General features: G+C 48.5%; 1 protein-coding gene across 5 annotated transcripts in view; it reads left to right on the top strand.

Annotated features, from left to right (window-relative positions):
• The window catches only part of Sipa1l2 (signal induced proliferation associated 1 like 2), a 169080-nt gene that overhangs the window by 73801 nt on the left and 78184 nt on the right, over window positions 1-17095 (top strand). For all 5 annotated transcript variants that reach the window (XM_076572340.1, XM_076572339.1, XM_076572338.1 and 2 more), the window contains exon 3: window positions 10110-11850. In XM_076572340.1, coding sequence (XP_076428455.1) covers window positions 10371-11850 — 1480 coding nt within the window. In that variant the 5' untranslated portion in view covers window positions 10110-10370. The remainder of the gene's footprint in view (window positions 1-10109; window positions 11851-17095) is intronic.

Below are 17095 nucleotides of genomic sequence, written 5' to 3'. Positions count from 1 at the left end.
GCAGGTTTCTTGCATTTTTTTTCTTCCTTTCTTTGTTTTTTTGCTCTTTGGTGCGTGAATGGGGGGCGGGGGTGGGCGCAGGGTCTCATGTATCTTAGGCTAAGCTGCCTCAACCCCACTTTGTATTCAGGGAGGATTAGACATTCAGAGTCCTTGTAGGTGAAGGCACACATTCTTAAGCACCCCTAGATGTTTCTCTGCCCGTGTGAGCCTCTGTGTGCTGGCCAGCTTCTGTTACTATAGCATCTATCTGAGACAGTCGTCTTATTAAGATGTTCATTTTGGATCTGATTTTGGAGGTTCCTGTCTATGGTTTCTGAGTCTGAGGGGGTCACAAATGACACAACTTGTGTCTGTCTTGTGTGCACAGGCAGGCCTGGTCCATGGCGGTACCCGGTAGTACAAGGTAATGGTCTCAGATCAAATAGCTTTCGTTGAGTGAAAGCATTTTGAAACATTAAGGTGCTCAGCTTAATGTTTGGCCACAAGAGGAGATGGGGTTTTGACGATTACTTTCTGTCAACTCTTTCTCCTGTCACTTGTGAATCTCTTCGGCAGAAAGGTTGGTTATTCATTACTTTTAAAGTAACATGATTATAGTTCACACATGAAAGCGAACACATAGTTGGGAACCTTTGGAATTGATTCTTGAAAACTATATACAGTTTATAGTGGTGGTGTAGGCTATTTCTTAGTTCTGCTAAAAGCCTATTGTTTATTTTTATGCATATGAGTGTTTACTAAATTGTGTTGATGTGTACCATATGTGTATGTTGTCTGTTGAGGCCAGAAGAGGGTGTTGGATCTCCTGGAACTGGAGTTACAAACAGTTCTTAGCTACCCAAAGTGGGAGCTAGGAATCAACGCAGTCCTCTCTGTAAGAGCAGCCTGTGCTCTTAACCACTGAGCTACCCCTAACCCACAAGTTTTAATTTTATAGCTTGTTTTCTCTTATCTTGAGAGCTTTGGTTAATGACAGGTGCCACGTGAAGCTGGTGAGGGGACGTTCTCCCTCAGTCCAGTGACCAAAGGGGTCAGTAGAGCTGTGATTTCATCCTCAAAGCCACACTGGCCTTAAGTGTCTGCAAATTTCTGGGCCTCAGTCCAATTTCCTCCGGTTCTCTGTCCAGGTATTCCATATGTGTGCAGCGTTATACGCCTAAAACATTGGGGAAATTTTTGTGCCTTAGCTACCAGTACAGAGCTATGTGGCCATGAGAGTCTTGTTTGGGATACAGAGGTGGGAAATTTCACTGGCTATCCTGATAGAGTGACTTGTTTTGGTAGTGATGAGTGGTCTCTTTCTCCCTCCTCTTGGGCTCCCCGGGCACTGAGGCCCATCTGGTTATCTGACCTAGAAGCCAGAACCCCACACCCCTACCCACCCAGAGCTGGGGCCCCAACTCCAGCTGTAGAGCGTGTCCTCCTCCTCAGGGGAGAGCCATGCAGCCTCAGCATTCATAACTCTGATAGAAGGTCAGGTTTTTCTTATGTGGCATGTCTGTGGATGTTTAGCATTAATAAAAACCTGTAGAAATGTTTTAGAGCCTGAGATAGGAAATAGAACACAAAGGGATTTCCTAGGGAGTTTCTTTTTATCTTTTAGACATGTTTCCAGGTATTTGACTTGTAGAAAACTGTGATTCTGGTTTTATAGGGGAGAAAAAAACTCACATTTTGCCAATGAAGAGCATTAAAATTCAGGCTTCTGCCCGTGTCAGATTTCATACAAAAGACATTTTACAGTCAGACCCGGGAAATGTGGAAATAGAGATTTATAATGGAAATGCTGATTCAATTTGAGCCAAAGCCAGACATTTCATGAGGGAAAATTAGATTAAACAGTAGATGCTTAGAGAGACTTAAGATTGTGACAGCCTAAAAAAACATATGCTATGCATGCTTCCCAGGCATTCGGGTGCTTTCTCTGGCGGGCGGGAGGCAGCTCCTTGATGTTAGAGGCCTTTATTAAATGCCCTTTTATCTGTCTTTGGATCACTGGACCCTAGAACGTATGGTTTGGAGTCTGGCGATTCTTGCACATTACCACAGGATCAAAACCTGATGTGGTGGGTGGAAGTAATTCAGGCCTGTCACGGCGTGTTGCCTTTGTGAGTTTAAAAGGCCATTTTAGATGGTGAGCATGGGGCTCCTGGTTACCACTGACCATTTAGATGTGAGGGCAGGGAGCTCCAAGAGGAGAGTTAGCAAGGAACATTGTCCAGGGGGAGGGGCTTCCTGCTGTGGTTGACCTAGCCACATTGGGGCTCTGCCCTGACCTGAGTGAGGTCAAGGCTGTTCCCAGATGTGCCCTCCCATTCCAGGGCTGCCTGCCTACTTCACTCTGCCTCTAGTTGCCTAGATACACAAACATTTCTTATTTTGACCAACTCTAATTATCAATCATTTTCTTTGGTTGACAGTGCTGTTGGTGTCCTATCCATGTCTTGTCCAGGAAGCCACTACCAAATCTGTGGTCATACTTATAGCTTCTGTGAGCAATATTTCTTGTGTGTGTTGGGGTTATGCAGGTTAGGGTTAGTGTTTATGGGTGTGTGTGTGTGTGTGTGTGTGTGTGTGTGTGTGTGTGTGTATGTGTGTGTGTGTGTATGTGTATGGGTGTGTGTATGCAGATGCATACATGTGTGTAGAGGCCAGAGGGCAACATCACACATCTTTCTCAATCACTCTCCACCATAATGTTTAAGACAGGATTTCTTACTAACCTGGAGTTTTTCCATTCACCTTAGCTGGCTGGCCACTGGGCCCCAGGGATCCTCCTGTCTCCATCCCCAGCCCACCCCGCCCCCACACACCCCTGTCACAACAGGTTTGCAGGCATCTGCCACCAAGCATGGCTTTGTGTGAGTGCTGGAGAGCCAAGCTCAGAGCCTCAGACTTGCATGGCAAACACTTTACCAACCGTCTCCCCAGACACTCCTTGTGAGTTTTATAGATATTTGTGCTTTTACGTTTAATCTTTTTTGAGTGATTTTTATATATGGAGTTAGGTAGGGGTCAGTTTCACTCTTTACACATGCACATCTGGTTTCCTTTGTTGGAAACGTTCCTCCCACTGAATTCTTCGCATCCATGTTGAAAAAGACTTGACAGTGCACCTGAAAACATGCTCCAGGAAAGGGATGTCTTACCCTGAGCCAGCAGTAAATGGATTCATTGTATGTTTGCTACTCAAACGGCTTTAAAAAAAAAAAAAAAGCACTTAAGTTGTGTGCAGAAGTGGGCGGGGCTAGCTAGCCTTCTCTCAACCTCTCTGCTGAGTGGAAAAAAGCTGCTCTGGATTGGATGGTTTCCTGGCTCACCAAGGATGCTGAACCAGCTGCTTAGTACCCTAGGTTCAGTTTGAATCTTGGATTGATTGTGGTCCTGTGGAGGGAAGGGTGTGAGTCTTCCTGCAGCTCCTAACGCTCCGTGGAAATGTTTCTATGTTCCCCTCTTTTCCACGGGCCCAGCTTAAGATCATGTGGGACCAATCTTAAGGTTTAAAGCAACTTCTGAAAGATTGGCTGTAAGGTTTCAATAAAGTCAAATACGTTGGGCAGGCTGGGGAAGAAGGCCTTCCTAGGTCTTTGGGCAGGGAATATTCAAAACACCCTGGATGGAAACATGAAGTTAGCATGTGTGAGCATAGTCAGGAGGCCCAGGTCAGGCACCGGCAAGGACTAGGCTAGGTACAGTGGCCCGTGCTGACTTAATAAGCAGACTTTGTTCTGAGGGAGTATGACAATGGTCCAACTAGGTTGGTGGCAGCTGAAGCCGAGAGGGAAGGATGTCTTAGAGAAGCCTCGGATGGTGTGAACTTGGCAGGCTGTGGGTTGGATATGGACTTTGAGAAGAGCTGGACGAGAACTTGATACGTGGCCGTTTTTGGGTAGGGGCTGGAAAGGTGGGAGCAGAAGCATGAGCAGGTCACGGTGCAGACTGGAAGCACTGAATGGTGCAGCTTTGAGTTGTGGATAAAGACTGAGTCACCAGTATAGAGAGGGTGTGTGGAAGCCCCAGGATGCGTTCAGAATTTAGAGAAGGCAGCCTAGGATAGCCGGAACACCAGCATCTGCAGGCAGCCCCCGGAGGAGGAGCCCGCAGCAGATCTAAAGAAGCAAACAGGGAGTCGGTGTCTGACCCATATGCTGTGACCCCATGTGCTGTGACGGTGGTCCCTGCTCCATCCTGGTCCCTGGGTCTGCAGCCATGTGGATTGGATAACAGACATAAGCTGATCATGAGCGCCAGCCCAGGGCCATGCACACTAGGAAATACGGGAAAGCCGTTTGTGTACTATGCTGGGGCCCTGCCCACATGGAACTAGCTGTCGTTTCACCTGATACACCTGTGGCTCAATTCCCTTGTTTTTCTTTGTCCTCCGAGCCTGTACATCATGGGGCTAATCATAAGGGGTTATCTGGGGGCTAAATCTTCCAGGGTTTGTACTTCCTTCTGCACTCTGATGGAAAACACCTTAACTGTACCTTGGGGATCCACTTTCCTGAAGGCCACACTGGAAAAATTCCCCCAGGTAGCACATGAATTGCCTAAGGAACTGTGGAGCTTTCTTCGGAGATAGATGCCATGAGTGGCTTACCCCTGAATCATAAAACTCCCAGAGTACAGAATCCTGCTTTCTGCGTTCTCATGGCTCTAAGTGTCAAGGTAACTTTGGTACAGCTCGGTGCTTTTTTTTTTTTTCTTTTCTTTTTTTTTTTTTTTTCCCAAAAAAAGAATGCCTGAATGAAACACTAATTTTCCTGCCCAGATTTAACAAAAAAGCAGTCAGGCTATGACTGAATTTGCCTATCAATAGATAATGGTTGATACTTAATAATAGCTATATTGGCTACTTTTCTCATTTATTGGACAAAATACCTGACAAAATCAGTTTAAGGAATTGTTTTAACTCAGTTTGAAGGTACAATCCATCATGGTGGGGAAGGCAGGCAGGCAATGGAGTGTGAGGTGGCTGGTCACATTGTGTCATTAGTCAGGAAGCAGAGAGAAATAAATGCTAGCGCTTAGCTCTTTCTTGTTTTTTCAGTCAGGGACCCCGCTCATGGGATGCTGCTGCCCACATTCAGGGTGGATCTTTCCTCCTCAGCTAAATCTCTCCAGAAATTCCCTCACAGACAAACCCAGAGGTGCATCTCCTAGGTGACTCCAAGTCCAGTCAGGTTGACAGGGAAGATGAGCCGGTGTAACAGCCATTTCTCAGGTCGGTGCACATCTGTATGTGCACTCAAGGGCTGCCTGATAGCCATCTGGTCCTGGCTTCCGGTAATACCAGACTGAACATACTTGGTGGTTCGAGTGATGGACCCTCAGAGAAGGCCTCAGCCCAGCTTTTGTCCTCTTGGCCGCAGGGAAAGTCCAAGTGGGGGTAACTCTCTTTCTCTGTGCTTTCCCAGATACGTTCTGGTTGGATTCTGCTGTAGAGAATAAGCATTTCCCCCACAGTTATGCTTGTATTATCAATGCACTGTATAATTTTAACCACTTTTTTCTGTGAATGGGACTCATAATTTGTGCATTTTTGTGGGTTTCAACCATTTGCTACAGCTGCAGTGCTGATAAGAGGCTCAATTATAAGCACAATATTAGTCTTTAAGACTCACTGATGTCTCATGGGAGACTTGGAAATGCATCTTATTTACAGACAATTGTGCTTAAGCAGTGCAGTTCTGCAGTTCCATCTTGTCCTTTTCTGTTGAAAATACTGGGCACTGGCTTGAGCGCCGATCCTGCTCTCAGGTTCCCAGTCCTTGAGTTTGCCCTTTGGCTGTCTCCCGTTGCCTCCCCTGGCTCCTCACTGTGCAGGTCTCCTGTTTATGCCCTGGGAGGCCACACAGCTTCCTTGATTCCTTTTTCCTTATTCCCATAGAGGACTGGTAACAAATTGTTTATTTTTGATAGTCAGCAAAAGCCACAGAACTTGGCACAGTGCAAGAGCAATTGTAGGTAGGGGCATAGCTGCTTGGTAGGTGAAGTGCTCACCGACCATGCACAAAGCCCTGGATTCAATCTCCAGAATAAACTGCATGTATGAGTATAAGAACAAGCCTGTACTTCCAGCATGGAGAGGTAGAGGCAGGAGAACCAGGAGTTCAAAGTCATCTGCATAAAACCAGAAAACAATGGAATGAACAAACAAACAGAGAGAGAGAGAGAAATTGCAAAGGATTGGAGGTGGTGATATTAAACATGAACTTGAGAAGGAGAACTAATAATCTGGGGAGTCCTGTGCCTTCTTCCTTTCAGCTGGTCAGTCTCTGGACTTGGGAACTTGCAAGCATGAGTTTATTTGGCCATTGACACAGGGAAACAGCAGTGGTCCTTATGCTACTCCTAGCAGATGAAGCAGGGTAGAAGGTCAGCACAACATTTAGTGAAGGTGCACGTTCACTGCTGGTTATACCTCATAACACACCTCCTTGATATGTCAGTAAGTTTGTGTTTCATGAGGAAATGTGCTGTGAGCTCATCATCCGAGACCTCTGCATTGCCAACCTATACCATCAAAACAAGTATTTGTTTGTGACAATGCAAGAGGAGCTAGCACGTAGCAGATGGTTAAGAAGAAGGATGTTGCCACGGGGCTTATGCTACTAACTCTGTCATGAAGCCCGAGTGCCCGGAATATTCCATTTTCCGTGACATCTTCATTGGCAGTGGCACTGTTCACAGCATGCATCAGGACTTTCTCCCAGGAAGCCACCTAACAGAAGAGGGCTCTGAACAGCCCAAGGGCTCAGAGACCCATGGCAGATGGGCTGTGGGGACTGTTGATTGCTTGCTTCTGCGGGACTCTGCCTTGCCAGGGGGAGTTGCTGGGATGTGGAGAGGATGAAGGGTGGCAGCCTTTTGCCATCTAGCCGGTTGGGGCATCTGCGGCTCATTTGGCTGGTACTTCAGTGGGATGGAATGCCCTCCTCACAGAATGGAATAGCTGTTGGCTGTTAAGTTCATAATCATTGTAAGGGTTTGAGGAAAAACATTTTGGCATGTACTATCCTGTCCTGGGTTCCCAGGTGTTTACACTCATCCACCTTTGCATGTGAACATGTATGTGCAAAGTTCTAGTGAACTCTTTTTCTTTTTTAAACTCACTATATAGCTGAAGGTGACCTTATTTAATAGGTACATGGACATACCACTTGAGTCTTATATTGAAGTGTTGCTGCCTAATGCATCCCTTTAGTTATTTGTTGATTTATTTAGTAGTGGTTTGGTTTTGTTTTTTTACATTTACCACATACTAGAAACTGTACTGATCTCTACAAAAGAAATGGTGAGTAAAATTATGTAGCCCTGGGCCCACAGGGCTGCTTCAAGGGAAGATTCACACAGACTGGGAAAGCTGCTGTAAAGTACAGAAGAGGGAGAAGGTAGAGGACACTATGGGAACATGGTCCAGGGACACACGACCTGAGAGGAGAGCGGCCTGGCGGTGTGGTCACCTCTGCCCAGCAGCTGCCACTCCAATTAGAGGGAGCACAACAGCCTAAAGTGTGGGGGTGCTAAAGACTGGAAAGGTACTTGGTATGATGTGATTGAGACACGGCATAGAAAATGGGGCTGAACAGAAGACAGAGATGGAAGAGAGCCACCCAGGGCCGGGGGGGGGGGAGGGGGGAGAGAGAGAGAGAGAGAGAGAGAGAGAGAGAGAGAGAGAGAGAGAGAGAGAGAGAGAGAGAGAGAGAGAGAGAGAGAGAGCGAGAGCGCTCAAACAATACATGGAGCCTCACTACTCATCCAGTGCTCTACCACTCAGCTATTTGCCCAGCTGAGAAGATTTTTAAATAGAATCAGAGCCTCTAATTTCTGTAGCTTCATGGTTTGTCTTTCTGGCCCATGTCTTGTTCTCACTGGTCCCGGAGGTAATGCTAATCCATAGCTATCTCAGGTCTCTTGGGGCTGGCCGAGCCTCTGCACGCCCCACGCATCTCACAAGCCATGGTGGGTGGCCCTTTGTGGTCAGACTGTTGGCTGTGCATGGGGTCTTTGCAGTTTCCCCACTTCGTGGCCGTGTGTTAGGTTCACACCGGTCCTTCAGTGTGCCAGGACATGAAAAAGGAAGGGAGATGGGAAAGTCACGCCCTAACTTTGGCTAGTATTAGTCATGTAAATAGGAAGAGGAGAGTTTCAGAGAAATTGTTAGGGTGGCCTTGGCATTTCATTTATAACATTTTTGTTAGGAATAAGTGTTTCTGTTCTTTTCAATGGCAGTGAATCTTTTCAGATTATCCATTCCTGGGTCAAGTTTGGAGAATTTGTGTTTTACTAGGACATTATTAGTTTCCCATGGGTTTTCAGTTTTTTGTCATGTCACTTCAGGTATTCTTTTGTGTTTATATTAACATGATAATGCTTTGAACATGTGTCCTTTGTGTTTTCCTTCTCATTTTAAAAACCTCTGCCGTGTTCTCTCTCTTTGTTCTTCTGTGGGCTTGAGAAGAAGCATGTTTGTGTTTTTAAGAAGCTTTGACTCACTTATCCTGTCCACTTGTATTCCATCAATTCTGGGCTGCTCTGGTACATTTTATTGTTTTTGAAAATGGCCAGAGTGATGAAGAACGCTCAGTTCTTGTTTATGACTCCATAAGTTCGTTCAGTGAGTTGGAACTGGGTACCAGGGTGGGAGTCTCTACACAGGAGATTTATAAATTAATACTAGGAACCTAAAGACGAGTTTCCTGGTATCACCTGTTGGGGATTCATACTCCTGTAGCTCTGTACCAACCATTAACGGGAGAGGCGCGGGGGGGGGGGGGGGGGGGGGAATACATGCATGTGTATGTGCCTGTGTGCCCCAGGAGTGTTCTTGCAGAGGCTGGAGAAGTATAACAGCTTATTCCCTCTAATGCCCTCCCCCTTATTTTGCGAGACCTCGGCTGGCAGACTAGTAAGCTCCTGAGGTCCACCTGTTTCCATTTGCCAACGCTGGCACTACAGACACTTACAGCCATGAGTGCTTCTTACGTGGGCTCTCAGAATACCAGCCTGGGTCCTCATGCTTCCAGAGCAAACATCTACCCACTGAGGCGTCTCCCTAGCCCCCCACCATTACACTTCCTACGTTCACATTTTGATTGTGTCTGTGAAAAGCAGTCATCTGAAGAACGGAGGGGCTCTGCAGAAGCCAGGTCGCTGAAGCAAATGCCTGTCAGCAGAAGAGGGGAGAGACCATTGGCGTTTTTACCTCTGTTGTCGCTCTCTTGGTTTTCAGGGACTGGTCTCATAAAAGTCTAAATTGTATAGGAAATAACAGCAATCCACAGCAGCCTACAATCCTTTTAACAGTAGTGATTCTAGGTAGATTGAGAAGAGGCAGTCATTCCTCTGTCTTTCTGAGAACCCAGGTCAGGACATCTGCTTGTATTTTCTCCCCTTGTTTGTTATATCCTAACGTCCCTGTTTCCTCAGTTACATAATGAATCTGGGGGAAATAACCATACCCAGACTGATAGCTTTTTTAGTATTGGGGACAAAGCAAAGCAGCTGCTACCCTAGCCAATACCTGCACTTCTCAAGGATGCCCATCTATTCCTCTTGGCCACCAGGAGCTTTCCAGAAAGTTCTCACACTGTTTAGCTAATTGGGATTTTAATCTTGTCCAACTGAATTGTAGTTAGATATTATGCTTATGGGAAGGACAAGAGCTGTTTCTTTCTGGGGTCCATGAATAAAATAAGTCCCCAGCCTGTCCTGAGCTGGGAAAGTATGCAGTGCTAGCAATATTTTTGTATGGTTAAAGATGAAATAAAGGAGAAAGACAGAAAAGAGTAGATCCAGCCACATTTCAGCCCTGGATGTTTCTGTCTGTTACAGTGTTTGTCGTCTGGTGCCTGGAATAAATCATGCATCCTGGGAGAGTTTCTCAAAGAGCGATCGATGGTCTTGGTTTTCTGTGAGAATTCCAGTTGGCCTTGTACAACAGGACAGACAGGCACACCTAAGCCACGTGAACAATGCAGCATGCACTCAGGAGTGTGAGAATGTTGATATAGGCAGAGGCAGGGGCGAGAGACAAGCCTGTAAACCTGCATTGGCCTCAACCGTGTCCGTCATAATTGACCGTTTTCTGTCTTTAAATTCAGGTGAAGGAAAGGCTTATGGACAGAAGTCTTCAAGAGTGCTGCTGAAAATCAGAACAGAAGTGGAACAGTGTCATTACACCTAACAGAAAGCACATTCGCCATGGCTTTGGAGAAACTGTGCTTTGAGGATGTTGTTTGCTTTTGGTGAAAAAGGAACTCCAGGCAACCACCCTTTCTGTCTGTTTGTGATAGTATTGTGTGATGACCACGGAGGTGGGGTCACACCACTGTTGCTGATGACTGCTTCTTGCCTCTGTGGACATGAGTGACCCAAGGCCATCACAGGTAGAGAAGCACAAGCTCGGCAGAGCTGCCTCCAAATTCAAGGACCCTTCCAGAACCATGCAGTCTGATGATTATTTTGCTCGGAAATTTAAAGCCATCAATGGCAGCATGGGACCCGCTCCTTTGAACACCTCCAGTCCAAGTGAGGGCAGTGGTGGTGGGCCAGCCAACGGTACCCCAGCAGTGCCCAAGATGGGAGTGAGGGCCAGAGTGTCTGAGTGGCCTCCGAAAAAGGACTGCTCCAAAGACTTGGCCTGCAAGACACTGTGGGAGAGCCGTTCTCAGTCCAGCTACGAAAGCGTCACCTCCATCATCCAGAATGGCCAAAATGACCAGGGTGACAGGCAGCAAGAAGAGCAGCTGGACCTGGACTTTGTGGAGGCAAAGTACACCATTGGAGACATCTTCGTCCATTCTCCCCAGAGGGGACTCCACCCCATACGACAAAGGAGCAACAGCGACGTTACCATCAGTGATATCGATACTGAGGATGTCCTGGACCAACATGCAGTCAACCCCAACACCGGAGCTGCCCTGCACAGGGAATATGGGAGCACTTCATCTATTGACAGGCAGGGTCTGTCTGGAGAGAATGTTTTTGCCATGCTCCGAGGGTACCGAGTGGAGAATTACGATCCTAAGGTGACCAGCTCCTTTGGGTTTCCGGATTTCTTCCCCTGTAACACCGCCATCTCCCCCAGCCTCCATGCTGCAGCCCAGATTTCTAGAGGAGAGTTCGTCCGCATCTCGGGCTTGGACTACATGGATGGTGGGCTCTTAATGGGGAGGGACAGAGACAAGCCCTTCAAGCGCAGGTTAAAATCAGAGTCAGTGGAAACATCACTCTTCCGAAAACTTCGGACAGTAAAGAGTGAGCATGAGACCTTCAAGTTCACTTCTGACCTAGAGGAGGGCCGCCTGGACCGGGGCATCCGCCCTTGGAGTTGCCAGAGGTGCTTTGCCCATTATGATGTGCAGAGTATCCTCTTCAACATCAACGAAGCCATGGCCACGAGGGCCAGCGTGGGGAAGAGAAAGAACATCACCACAGGGGCCTCGGCTGCATCACAGACCCCAGTCCCCGTAGGCCCAGCCGGAGGCTGCGAGTCCCCACTGGGCAGCAAGGAAGACCTCAACTCCAAAGAGAACCCGGACGCTGACGAAGGCGATGGAAAGAGCAATGACTTGGTCCTCAGCTGCCCTTACTTCCGCAATGAGACTGGTGGGGAGGGCGACAGGCGCATTGCGCTGTCTCGGGCCAACTCAGCCTCTTTCAGCTCTGGGGAGAGCTGTTCCTTTGAGTCATCCCTCAGCTCACACTGTACCAATGCAGGTGTCTCTGTCTTGGAGGTGCCTCGAGAGAACCAACCCATCCACAGGGAGAAGGTCAAACGCTACATCATAGAGCACGTTGACCTGGGGGCCTACTACTACCGCAAGTTCTTCTATGGCAAAGGTAGGCGCCTGGCTACCTTCAAGGCTCTGACCGGGGGTGGGGGGGGTGGGGGGGGCACATAAACAACAAAACAACATTCACTCACAACCCTGCCCCCCATGTCCCAAGGACAAACCAAGGTTCAAAGGTACAGTTCTAGCAGTGTTTACTCTCAGGAACCGATAGGTAGGTCTGTTAGGCTTACTTACAGAGTATATGTGAGGGGTTGTGAGCAGGTATATGGGTGGCCTTCCAGCAGCCATGTGGAAAAGTCTGATCCAGCGTGGATGATTCCGCGATGGCTACATAGATGGGGTCCCTCTTCCCTAGTTCTTGCACTGCCCTAGCATGTGCTCTAGCCCTTCTCTGAGACCACATGCAGGTAGGACAGAATTAACACGCAGCTGATTGGGAGGAATGCCTGGGTATTCGGGTAAGGGTCCCATCACCCTCCCTGCTGTTCCTTTTACAAGACATCAGCAATCAAAAAGCCTAGCTGTGATGATCTTTTGCAAGCAGGCACCACTGATCTGATGAAGATGGCAGCAGTTTGGCTCAGAGGATAGTCCTATAAAACACACTATGACCAAACGACCCACCACCTGAGGGGATAGTGTAAGAGGAGGAAGGATTCCTTTTGACAGAATTTCAGAGAGTCCAGTCCATAGTCAAGTGTCCTTGTGTTCTCAGGGTGGACATGGGAGTATGTTGTGCAGAGAATTTCTTAATTGCACAGTGGACAGGGAGGGAGGGAGGGAGAAAGGAACTGGGGAATCAGGTGTCACTTTCGATGACACAACCCCAATGACCTGCTCTTCCAGGTAAGTCGGACCTCCTAAAGTTTCTAGGGCCCTCCAAAGTAGCACCACCAGCTACAGACGCTTGCTTAACACATAATCTGTGGGAGACACATTGAAATCATACCAGGACTATGTCTTCAGGGCCTGCCGTGAGCTTTACTACATGAGAGCAACTTCCTCAGGGTCCCAGGGCCGTGGCCCACTGGACTTGGGTTGTCCTTGGTCAGTAATTGTCCACTGCAGCCTCTTAGGAGCCCCAGCGTCTGGTTCTCCTGCTGATTCACAGTCCCCGCCAAGAGCCTGCTTCCTCCTCCTCTGGCATCAGGCTTCTTTTAGATTTTACCCATCTTACGAAACATCCTGTGATTATATCTGTCCTGTGTTGTTCCTCTGCATAGCTCCTAACACTGTGTAGACTGGATAACTCTGAGGGGTTTTCCCGCCACCCTTTGCTCTTACCTGTTGATTCATAGATTGGATATATCAAAGCCTTTTGACAGAATTTATGGATTAACCAGATATGCATGGTCCTGAAAATGGGATTGCATGGGCAGAGATAAAACGTTCCTTCTGGTGTTACCGCAAAAGTCTTCGATATACTATAAATTATCTTCACTTCCTTTGGTTGAACTGTCTTCATCACAGGTTTTGGTTAGCAGTGTGCTCCTTTGCCCATTCTCCTGTCTTTCCTGCTTGTCACAGTAAAGTCCGGGAACCTCTGGGTTATGTTCCAGTCTGACTTAACTGCCATCCTCACTGCTGTCCCTGTCCCCGGGCTACCAGGCATTAGGCATGTGAAGGACTGGTCTCCAGGAAGAAGTCAGTGGCTTTTGGCTTTCAAAAAGGGACCAGAGAGGAGCAGCCTTCCTCACCAAGACTATTGTCACAGCTGAAATGAGGCACATGAAGTAAATCTAGATTTGTCACACTCTAAAGTCCATAAGCAGCCCAGCATCTGGGCACCTGAGTGCTGCAGAGTTTAGGGCATCAGGCAGGATTCTGTGGTCCTGTGGTGCAAATGCTTACAGCTTCCCACTCAAACTGTGTCTCACATCCAGAGTATGTGTGAGAGGAGCCACGTTTACTGTCCAGACCATTGCCACCACTGGACTTACTAGGGTCTGTCCCGGGAGGTGGATTCTGTGCTCATCTGCCACTTGTTTTGAAGACCTCTCTGCAGTGACTTACTTCCTCTGCCCTTTCTGATTGCTGATGGAGGCACTGGAGGTCGTTGGAAGCGACACTGTCAGACTATTTAGGTCAGTACACAAAGTAAGTTAATAAGCTCCCAGAAGTAATCTGTGTGTACACACCCTGGAGTGAACGGAGAGGGATACAGCTGTGCTGCTTGGCAGTGCCAGGGTCTTTGATTCATCCCCAATTAGGGGCTTAGCCGAGGACCTAGGAAGTAGCTGGAAAGCGGAGTTCTAGACTGTTCTGTAAAGCCAGCAGAATGAGGTCCCCTGCTTCCATGGCTGTCCTCTGGGAAGAAGCCTAATAAGCTCCAGGCTGAGGGGGAAGTAGCCTCAAGGGAAAGATTTAGGGCTTCAGTGCAAAGGGGGACTCCTGCTTCCTCAGGGCTTAGCTCTTTGCCTGTGACCCCAGTGTGACTTGAGTTAAAATTGGCAGCAGAGGTGTCTGCATGGAGTCATTAGTGACCAGACTGGCGGCCAAAGTCTGAGGGTTCAGTTGTACAGACTACGCTAACCCCATAGCCTCAGTCCCTGGACAAGGCAGAGCAGGGTGCTCCTACGAGCCTGCCAGCAAGTGGATGTCACTGGTTAAAAGCAGACCCGCCAGGACAGGCTCTAAGGCTGGGCTCTGCAAATAGCTGCCTGCCTTTCCCCCTTCTCCCCTTCAGAGCTCTTCTCTACAGCTCTCGGGGACCTGCTGATAAACCTCTAAAGCACCTTTTGTTTTCTTCTCTGTTCCTTGTGAAACCCCTGGTACTGTGGGTTGTCTGATGTTTATGTAGGCTTTGTAAGTCCTGGGCCATGGATGTGCAGAGGTGGCTCTTGATGCCAGGGTGTGTCCCATGACAGTCACTAAAGGATGTTTCAGTGACTTTGTGAACCCGTCAACCAGGGAGTGGCTGGCCACCATAAGCAGAGTTGGCAGCATGACCTGTCCAAGCAAGTCCTTCTGCATCCTCCTGAGAGTTTGAAAGGAAATGGCCATGACGGTACGCATGGCCAGCAGCAATAACATCCCTCACTCTCTGGTGATGACCAGGAGGAAAAGATAAGGCCTTTGCTCTGCATTGCCCGTCCTGTCTCTGGGGCTTCTCCTTGGTAGCACAGGCCACTTGGAAGAGTCCTGCAAACATCCCAGATTCAGCTCCTGACTCTTTGGGGACTCCTGTGCAGCTGCCAGCCATGAGTTCATGCTCTCCCTATCTCCCTTAGCTTCTTTTCCTGTTGCTGTCATGAAATACTCGGACAGTGCAACTTAAGGGAGAAAGGGTCGAGTTTAGCTCACGGTCAGGGTAGAATCCATCATGGACGGAAAGTCTAGGCAGCAGGAGCTTGAAGCAGCTGGCCACATCACATCCACAGTCAGGAAACAGAGGGATGAATGCAAGCTAGTATCCAGCTTGTCTTCTCCATGTTATCCCGTCTAGGATTCCCTGTCTGGGGAATGGTCTCACTCCAGTTAAGATGGATCTTCCTATATCAGTTAATGTAGTGAAGATGATCCCAAAGGCCCATCTTCCAGGTGATTCCAGATTTTGAAGTTAACAGCACTGACCTTGACGCTCTCCTTCCCTCGATCTCTTCTTTCCTGCCTCACTTTTTCCTTCTGTCCTTTCAGTCTCCCTTTGTCTTCCTCCTTCCCTCCCTCCCTCCTTTATAAAATGTCACCTGACAGGACACGTTTGATTTCTTCTTGTCATATCAGTTGTCAGGTGGAGGCGACTTAGAAGGAGCAGGACAGAAGGGTTGGTGGCAGTGGCACTTCCCAAGTGAAGCTGCACCAGGGGCATCCTCACATCCTTCCGGTTCATGTCTTCATGACTTCCACCTGCTGCTCCTCCCAGCTCTTTGTAGAGGCTCCCTTTCCCCAGTGCTAGCCTTCCTCTGCGGCACTGGAGTGGAGGATGCTCTGTCTAAGTGAGTCAGAGGAGAGAGTTTATTGTGGGCTGGAGCTGGGTCTGTTTGTACCACCCACACTTGCCTACCTGCCATGCACAGGACCCTAAGTTCACTGGCCAGTACTGAGCAAAGCGACAACAGAAACCAGACCCCTCTATTAGCCCTGTCTGTCACAGCACCATTTTACTCTTCTGTGGATGGGGGCTCGGGAACTGCCCCTTTGACGTAAGGCTGAAGTGCCCGCCTGTTGTCAATGGCTGGGGAGTCCATGCTTGATAACCAAGGATGGGCCAGTGGGCAACACTCATGGGTTCATACCCTACCGAGCTCTGTCTTTAAACTGAGCTGATGATTCAGGGAGTCCTGCAAAGGGCTTAGAGCAGTGCCTGTCACACAGCATGGTCCCTCTTGCAAGTCTTACATAAGTGTGTGAGAACTTTCTCTCTTGAAAGAGGCCATTGTCCCCTCTGTAGGCAGGCCCAGCATTGAAGGGCAGTGCTTTGTCCTGATGGTTAAGAGATGAGGAGAGAGGCAGAAGGGCCTGGGATGGGGCGAGGAGTGTCTGGTGAAGCCTGCCACCTGGTTCCAGACACACTCTAGTGTCACTAATGCAGGGGCACGGGTTGGGGGAGGGGTGTGTCTTATGAATCCCCCGAACTCACTACTGAGTGATTCATGACTATGTTTCCTTTGAACTTCATGCCCCCTGCCTTTTCCTCCCATTTTATACAGTCGGTGACTAAAATAATAGGGAGTTGAACACTTAGATTCGCATGGGTGAACAGAGTGACACCTAGCAACAGTACTTTCTAAGACACACGTCCCTCCCTGAGCGGGCACCGTTGATGGACTCCGCATAGCCTCTCTCCCTGGCCCTCATTACTGTACAAACAGAGGTCCTACTGAGTCCAGGAGCTCCTAACAGGAGGAACTACCCAGTTGTACCTGGGACTCTGGCACCAAAGGACATTGCCACACACTTGCTCTCCTGCTGCGGGCAATGAGGATGCAGGGAGTCAGTTTAAGAACTTGCAAAGGCCTGTTCACACTGGACCTCAGCAGGTCTTGGGTCAGCTGTGGAGAAATAGGAAGGATGCTGCTGCTGTTTCTGTGAGGCTTGCTTGATGGCCAAAGTGGAGAGCTCAGGAACTAGTCCCCTCCCATCTGAGAATGCACAGAAGCTAGACAGCTATGCCTTCCTGGTAGCCTGTTACTTATACTCAGAGATGTCTTCCTCTTCTAAGAACATGTTGCTAAAAGCTGCAGTGAACCAAGGCAGCCTGGGATGGCTCCCTCAGTTCCTAGTCTTTCTGGTTGTGCACTGATTTCTTTGGAACTGTACCTTATGACAAGCTGTTGTGTGTCATCTGTTGG

This window comes from Peromyscus maniculatus, chromosome 5 (assembly GCF_049852395.1).
Source record: "Peromyscus maniculatus bairdii isolate BWxNUB_F1_BW_parent chromosome 5, HU_Pman_BW_mat_3.1, whole genome shotgun sequence".
Taxonomy (NCBI): domain Eukaryota; kingdom Metazoa; phylum Chordata; class Mammalia; order Rodentia; family Cricetidae; genus Peromyscus; species Peromyscus maniculatus.
Note: the sequence above shows the minus strand (reverse complement) of the source record. Positions and strands in the feature narration are given on the sequence as shown.